Consider the following 8,624-nt stretch of genomic DNA (forward strand, 5'->3'; position numbering starts at 1 on the left):
CACACACACACACACACACACACACACACACACACACACACTTCACATAAATACTTCCCCAGGGTTTAGTGTAAAGCAAGGCCACATAAAACCAGACCAGCAATTGGCATTTTCCACAGCCAGTGATTACAGGACTTAACTCATTACATAGGCGTTACACCATTACTTTTTCACTCTTGTCAGTCTTTATCATTCTGTCTTTGTCTTTCACTATTGTTGTTCTTTTTTAACATTTCTCACCCGCTTTGCTGCCTCCCTCCAATGTTTTTTGTGTTACCAGGCCACCAACTAGGCTGCCACTTTAGGCAAAAAGTGTTTCAAAACAAACATGGAACACAGTCTTTTTATTTATTGTGGTGCAAATCGCTGTTTTTCAGAAGACCCAATTTTCCTGAAAGAGGTCTGGTTCAACTTACTTAGACACACACGTGACATTTCAACTTTCCTTTTAACATCTGTTGCCAAAGTAGGATTGTACAAGATAACATCTCTTTGTATGTCACTAATTTATTGAAAACTGTCTGTCATGCATATCATGTGGCGGTATTAATTTAAACTTAATTTAAAATGTGTGTATATTAAAATGCTCTCTCTTTCCATCTGCTGACATTACATTGCTTGAAGTTTAAATCTTGGAGAGATAGAAGTGTGCTGTGATTGTGGCGTTTGCAGATGAGAGTATTGTGCAGCCAAATATCTCTCGTAATGCATCCCTGCATGACTGGATAATAACGAATGAAAGGAAAATATGCTGTATGTATAACAGCATTCTGTAGCATGCAATAAAAGGGACAATTCTTTTCTCTGATAGCTGTTTCTACCTTTTCTACTTGAGCATATGAATTTTATGAAGCAAAGATGGAAGAAAGTGGATGACTTGTGCAAAAGGCCATGTTTTGGATCATAACCTGCTCTTAAATACTCCACAGTATATGTCAAAGCAGACTCTCCTTTTCTTTGCCTTCTGCTAGATCTGAAGCCCCTTTGCCACCTTTTCTAACCCCAAAGCCTTGTTCAATTCTTCCTTCCTAACTCTGTTGTGACCGGATGATTTTGACCTGCATTTCCTGTAGATGAATGAAATCTATATTCTGCTTTTCCTCTTTCATTGTTAGATTGTTTGTACATTTCTTTGTCAGAAAGGGAAGCAAACTGATGCTTTTGTTCTCGTTGTGGATGCTGTTTCCTCTAAGTGGCTTAAACGAGCAGAGACACACACACATGCACACACACATACACACATACACACGCACAAGCAGCGGCCTGTTGATGACAACTGTCTTCCTGTTAATGGAGGTGTTTAGTCTGTCCCATGTGTGTTTTGAGGCGACCAACAAGCCTGCACGCTTACTGTGACTCTGGCCCAGTAAATTTATCTCCAGGCTGTTTTTTCTCCTGCTTCATTTGATACTGGAGTACATTTCCATTCCCACAATGCAACCTGTCGCTTACCTCAACTGCTTTGTTTGTCCAAAAATACCTCCCAATGCTGCAGGGAATCTGTGAAAGTAGGTTGTGGCAGAAGGCCATTATGTCCATTTAAGCAGCCGGAGCGCGATGGCACAAATTACAGTCTTCTGATATAATTTGGTGTGACCGTAATGAGTAACGACAGGATTGTTTTAATGTTGCCCGGCATGGCCTGTCTAGACAAACTCATACATACAGTTTTAATCCGCTCAAGAGGTTGGAATAACTTTATGCTTCCCCTTGTGGTTTTGTTCAGAGGTCATTTAAAGTATTTTGCAGAGTTTTGATAAAACTGGTAGAAACGGAAAACAAAAGAAATAGTGTACAGAGAGAAAAGAGAGTCAAGTTTAGAGAGAACGTGCACAGTTGAAGTGAAGTTCCTGCTCTTTGTGCTAAGCCTGGAGGGACCACAGCCTTAGTCATAGCCCCCATAGAGTAACTTTAAGAGGGTCAACTTTAACAAGAGCCGTATTGATTCTCTGTGTGTGAGGGAGGAGAGGATGTCCGTGGCTGTTTTTTGAATATTAGGATGAGGACAAGACTGGGGTGGCGCTGCTTTTTGTCTTCATGTTTAACCTTCTTTTAGCCAAGAGGCAGGGGGCAACACTTGGTGGTCTGGACTCCGGGGGGCTGCACACTTTGTTACAATACTGTTTCTTGGGCAACATTTACAGAAGGTACTCATTTTCTTTTTTGACATGAAATAAAATTTAGAAAATAGAATATACTTTGTTAGCTAAAATTCATTTATGTTTTTTTTTTACACTATATTGCATACAGTCCCGGCTTTTTTAGCAAGGTCCCTGGGGAAATAGATGTGACAGCAGTTAGTTAGGCTAGAGCTGAAGCAATTAGTCTATTATTTGATCAGTCAGTTGATAGACAATTAACCAGCAGCTATTTTTGTAGTTGATTTATCGCTTCAGTCACATGTCAGGCAAAAAGATCAAATATTCTGTTTACATCTTCTGAAATGTGAGGATTTAATGCTTTTCTTTGTCATGTATGATAGTAAATGTAATAATAATTTGGGTTTTTAAACTGTTGGTCTAATAAAGTAAGCAATCTACGTAAAGGACATGTTGGGCATAATGGGCATTTTCCACTATTTTCTGACTTTAAAAAATAAGTTCAAATGGCTTCCATATTTAGGAATAATGATGTGTTGGATGTCTTTACCACAGTGCCTGTTGGGTGATTTATAAGGTCACTGAGTAGGACAGCTGTTGTGGCAGCTCTTTTACTAGTTACACGTAGCTGTTGTCTGCAGATGGTTGGCTAGTCTACAGAGTAATGAAAAATGTGTTTGTATTGTTGGTTTAGGTAACAGTTATTTTCTTCATTTAATGATCTGTGTAGTTCTTTTTCGATAAAAAGTTTAGTCTGTAAGCTGTCATGACTTAAAAGGTTAACCTATTATCAAGCTTGAATGAAATGAATGATTAATCAGCTATTAGAAATGTAAAATGATTCCAGCTATCTAAATGTAAAAAACTTTAACTAATACTTTGCATCTCAGTAAAAAGCAGGGTAGCCTTAGGTGCACTTCTTGTTCTGTAAATGTTATTAGTTGATAATTCAATAAGTGATTGACATAAAATGAATTGTTAACAATCTTAATAATTGATTTGTAATTATTTAAGCAAATACTGCCAAAGGAATCAGTGTTTCCAGGTTGTAGTTTGTGAATATTTGCCCTTTTTCTTTGGTGATAGTACATTGAATGTCTTTGGTTTTGGATGGTTGGTCGGTCGGACATTTTTCATCATTCTTTACTTGTTCAAGACTAATTGATTAATTGAAATAATAATGAGCAGATTAATCAATTATTAACCTAATAAGTTGTTTGGCAAAAAATGTTTCAACTCTTTGTGTTAGGTTTACTATATTCTAGTGACCTATGGTGCTGATTAACATTTCAAGCAGTTAGTCAGTATTCTGTATTACATTTGAACAAGTCTCTGTCCTAACCTTGGCTGTTTGTTTGCGCACTGGTTTTTGCTTTATCAGTTGGTCCGCTGTGGTTAGATAAGACATTGATCTCTGTGTGAGTGTTGAACATTTTATGTTTCTCAGTGAAATCCTAAGGCTGTTGAATATTAACACACACAGATTTCACACACTCCTGAGAACAACCAGATGAGCATTGAATCCTTTCAGGGTGCTTTCACAAGGCCAGGGCCTTTCACTAGAGCTTTCAACCACATCCAACCTAAACCTATTCCCACCGTTTTGTGAGCCTAGAGTATACACAGGCTTAGCTCCAGGTTCTCGCTTCTCCTGATAGAGGTTGGTTGTCACACACGGGAGGTATGTTGAAATGATTCCTGTGTTTGATCCGTGGAGGTTAAGTAGTCCTCCTCTCTCCTGTGTGTACTTACCCACCAGTATCTGTGGTTCAGGCTTGGGGAGTGGACCCCTTACTGATCCCCATGGTGTGTTATGGTTCTGGGGGGGAATGTGCCGTGTCTCAGGTCTGCTCTAGATCAGGTTGCTGCACCCCCCGAGGCATGTGTTGTATTTGGACTTAGCCTTTGGATTGACGATGGGGCCAGATGTCCCCTGGAACTTGTTCTGATGAAGTTTCTTTTTGCTTATCGGTAATGAACAATGGAAAGATAACCACAGAGAAGATTGATCATGTGTCCATTTGCCTTACCTCTAACCAGTAACACATGCAGATGATAGTACATGATAGTACAGAAAGTACTCTAGCCGCTGCTGACCTTTAATAAATGATATTAAGCAGAAAAATCCCACATTGCTCACCATTCACAATGTACTGTGTGGAGCAAGGTGTTCCATTATGTATCCATTGTGCTCTCACAATGCAAAGATATTTGACTTTGACAACCATATGAAGATAAGTATCTGCATATTCTATGCCTTTGTGACGCCAAGTAAAAAAACAGGTTTGCTGACACTTTTGAATTTAATATGCTGGTTTGCTGTTTGTCAGATCTGAAAGTGGATTAGGTCCATATTTCTCCCCTGGCATCAGTTTTCGAACTAGTTTAAATCTAACACTTAAATCTAACTGATAATGGTGCCAAATAAAGAGCTGAAACGACCAATCAACAGCACCACAAACAACAGCCTCCAAAACGACAATTAAATTTAATCAACATCTGTCGCCTCCACAAAACATTGCTGAACTGAACTGAACACTGCAACCTTCATGTGGGTTGGATTTATATCAAGACTGTTGCATTAGACTGCACACATTTAAGATAGGTGTACCTAATAAACAGACAACTGACTTTACATTCCAGTGTATGTATATCTTCTTGTAATAATATTAAATTATAGGCACGCATTAATAAAAAAAGTAGTCAGTTATCATGGTTAAACTACATATGACAATATCTTGATAACAGTTTCATGTAAATTGCTTTCAAACATGCAGCACTTCAATACTTCAGACCATTTCATCACAAAATTTCATCTCATTTGGTTTATACAAAACTAATTTGATATGTATGTTATCATATTACTGAGTCAGTAGTAATGAATAAAGGATGACCATCATGAGTTTCTGTATGATATTGTCATGATAAATTAATTGTTTAATTTCATACACCTTCTGGCTTGTGCTTCGTACGAGTAAAAATTGGTTGCGTGCAAGTGGTTGTGATTATCCCTTGTGCTAAATAATCTCCAGACTCTCAGATTCAGACACAGAGAGAAGGAAAACAAGAGGCCTCAGTTGATTGTTTTGAGTGGTAATCTCGTCTCACCACACTGCCTTTAGGCAAGGTTCATTTTCCTGATCCAGTCACTTTTATACTCTCACATTTTATTCTCTCACATACACATTTTGCAAAGTTGTTTACCCAGAGTATTAACTGACCTCCCTGCTCTTTAACCAAACACCTCAGCAGGAAGCAACATTACCTCCCCACCACTGGCCCGGTGCCACAGCATTGTGACTGAAACGTTGGTGTAAATCTACACTTATGTAAAAACACAATGCGATTAAGATCAAGGACATCAGTTTATACTGCAAACATCTCATCAGCCCAAAAGAGCTCCTACTGTTTTCTAGTAAAATACGCTTTCAGATGGGTTTTCAGGCATTCTCATTCTTACCTAAAAGAATGAGAATGCCTCGTTAACATTTTCATCCTGAATCAGCACCCTTCTTACTTATCTAGACATTTTGACTGCACCCAGGTATAAATGTATGTAGAGATCTCATATAGGGCCTGTCCTAACCTGGATTTAGTCAGTCTTTCTTTGTGTATTTGTGATTTAGGTTGTGTGTGTGTGTGTGTGTGTGTGTGTGTGTTAATGTTCTTTAGGTGTTCCAGGACCTGGGTGTGTCGGTGCTGTCCGGAGCCTCAGAGGGCTACAATGTGTGTCTATTTGCTTACGGCCAAACAGGATCTGGAAAGACGTACACCATGATGGGGACACCGGTAAAATCACTGCATGGCACTATATACAGTACATACTCACCAGACATATTTTAGACAATGCAACTGTTACACAAAATCTATACCCAAATTATCCTGCACTGCAAATATGTAAATATTACATTCTGTATTGAACAACATTTAGTTGTGACCCCATTCTCCATGGCAACTGTCAAAACAATACTACCTCACTTTCCGTTTTGTTTTTTGTTTCTCTTCTGTACGATGTCAGGACTCCATTGGCTTGACTCCTCGGATCTGTCAGGTACATCAGTGGATTGTACAATTCAATGTAGCTTGCTTGCTTGCTAATAATTTGTGTACCCGGTGTTCTAGTGTAAAATATATTGCATTTCTCTTTTCCTTGCAGGGTCTCTTTAGGTCTGAAGACACTTTTTCTGATGGGCAAAACTCAAGCAGAGTGGAGATCAGGTACTGTGTTATTAATGTCTGACTGTGTAAATGTCTATGCTTTTTTTAATGACTGCAATTTTAAGTTACCGGTGTCCTGATGTTGACTATCAAATTAGACGGATACTTTTACTACTATTATGCTGCAAGCAAAACGATGCATATCAAAAACTGGATTTTCTTGTCGGTTTTTCTTATCTTCAACATCTCAAAGGCAATGTTAATTTGAGAAACGCAAATATGCTTTGTGGGTTCACCCTGACTTTCAATCATAAGGAATAATGCAGTGTTCTTACAATTACAAAAATTAGTAATTTTCATTGTGTAGACTGTGTTTCTGGGTCGTTTGGTTGGACCAGCGGTCTAAAACGCAGACCATAACCATGACTACGACCCGGTTCACACAAAGCCGGGGGCCATTGTGTTGTGTCACCCCCCTACTTTGTCTATCTGCACTGTAAACTTTCTAATAAAGCCTAAATGCCAAAAGGTTTAACTTAAAGATGTTCCTAACATGTTTTGGAAAATGCAGCTGATTTCAATACAACTCACACATTGTGTACAGGGACTGTATATAGGCACAATGACATTAAATAATCATCATTGACATCATATTAAGTGTGGGTCTTCATAGCAGGATGTTGTCTTAGGCTGCGTTCAGACAGGGAAACCGCAATCTGGCAATGTTACGCAGGGTTGTGTGGCGAGGGGGCAGTTTCACTGAACCGGCCCATTTGTGTGACATCCTTTTGTGTTTTTTAACCCCCCCAGGTAGACTTTATATTTCACAACTACTGTTTTCCGTGAGATCATTTATAGATCTTGACGTTTCTGACGACCTGAGAAAGAAAAGAGACATGCGATACGGATCAACTGTGCTTTGTTGTTTGGCAAACATTCAGCTTTTACACAAACTCCTGGGCAGCTCAGTGCTTTTGTTTTGTGTTGTAAAACGTTTTTGTGGCAGCGATAGAGGCAGTGATGTTTCCTGTTTACTGTACGGGACTCCATGATTACATGATTGGCTACTTCAGCGTGATGTGGGGTTTCTCCAAAAGTTGAGTTGGTCTCAAATTTTTGTTGCAGGCCCGCTGCTGTTTTGTTTTTTGTTTTTTGCATGTCCCCCCCTGCAGCAAACCCCTCGCTTCATCCTAAACGCACTGCCAACATTCAAAATTAATGCAAAGATCCGCGTTTTGCCGCAATATCTGAGGACTGACGCTGGCTGTGTGAATGCCCACTTATCCCTCTGTCCCTGCAGCTTCCTGGAGATCTATAACGAGCGTGTGCGAGACCTGCTGAGAGCAGGAGAGCAGAAGAAAAGAGCCTCCCTGAGAGTTAGAGAACACCCGGAGAAGGGGCCCTATGTACAAGGTGAGTGTTCAGGACACCTGAATCTGTACTTTGTAAAGTAGTGGACAGCAAAGCCATACTGTACTTCCCAGGGCTAAAACTCAATTTGAATTGTAAAGGCATCCTTTCTTTGCCCTTTCAGCAAGAATATATATATATATTAATGTTATGGTCTTCATGATTAGATGCGTTCACGGGCTATGAGCCAGGGTGGCCCCAGGGTCCTTAAAAAGTCTTAAAAGTCTTAAATCCCGTTTCCTAAAAATAAGGCCTTTAAATGTATTAAATTGTCTTAAATTCAGATTGGATATGTCTTAAATATGTTTGTGTCATGTCACGGCGAAAATGCAGGCAATCTGTTGTCGAATATTCTTTTCCCAGTAGGCTTTGCGCTGCGTTGTCGCAGTAACATAACCCCATTTGTACATGTCCTATGCCCTGACTAATCGGCTATCCTAACCTTAACCACTCCAGGTCAAATGCCTAACTCCAACCATCAAGCTGCTTCGTGGGGGTGGCGTGGCCGTAGTCAGTGAGATTTGTAATTTTGCGGGATTCGTATTTTGCAGCATACAGGAATACAGCAATTGTAATAGCCGTCTAGAAACATGGGGAAATGCAAGTTCAGTGACAATGGCTTGAAACAACAGAGTATTCTTGCAAGGGCGGTGCTGCAAATGCTTATGAAGCAAACTGCGTTGTGTTGGAAGATTTTCAAACTTGGGAAATGGGGATCAGAGCGGTGAAGCATGTACAAAGCAAAAACACCAGACTACGTAAAAGCACGCCAGACACCCGCCATTGCTAGTTTCTTCTCCACCGCTAGCAACAATGTCAACGCTACAACGCTAGATGTTACAATGAGAAATCCACAGCCAACAATGCCAGCTAACCTACGAGCAATTTGTGGCTGTACGCCAACACGCCGAGCAGAAGTGATTTTGGTGCTGAGGATCGTGACAAGCCACAATTCAT

General features: G+C 39.9%; 1 protein-coding gene and 1 long non-coding RNA gene across 3 annotated transcripts in view; one reads left to right on the forward strand and one right to left on the reverse strand.

Moving 5' to 3' along the window:
* Nucleotides 1–7,338, reverse strand: part of LOC116670067 (uncharacterized) — an 11,826-nt gene extending 4,488 nt beyond the window's left edge. The window contains exon 1 of the long non-coding RNA XR_004326936.1: nucleotides 7,163–7,338. This is a non-coding gene — a long non-coding RNA (uncharacterized LOC116670067). The remainder of the gene's footprint in view (nucleotides 1–7,162) is intronic.
* Nucleotides 1–8,624, forward strand: part of stard9 (StAR-related lipid transfer (START) domain containing 9) — a 72,961-nt gene that overhangs the window by 11,919 nt on the left and 52,418 nt on the right. For both annotated transcript variants that reach the window (XM_032500342.1, XM_032500343.1), the window contains exons 4-7: nucleotides 5,772–5,888; nucleotides 6,118–6,150; nucleotides 6,256–6,317; nucleotides 7,558–7,670. In XM_032500342.1, the coding sequence (XP_032356233.1) occupies nucleotides 5,772–5,888; nucleotides 6,118–6,150; nucleotides 6,256–6,317; nucleotides 7,558–7,670 (325 nt within the window). The remainder of the gene's footprint in view (nucleotides 1–5,771; nucleotides 5,889–6,117; nucleotides 6,151–6,255; nucleotides 6,318–7,557; nucleotides 7,671–8,624) is intronic.

This window comes from Etheostoma spectabile, chromosome 20 (assembly GCF_008692095.1).
Source record: "Etheostoma spectabile isolate EspeVRDwgs_2016 chromosome 20, UIUC_Espe_1.0, whole genome shotgun sequence".
In the NCBI taxonomy this organism is placed as follows: Eukaryota; Metazoa; Chordata; class Actinopteri; order Perciformes; family Percidae; genus Etheostoma; species Etheostoma spectabile.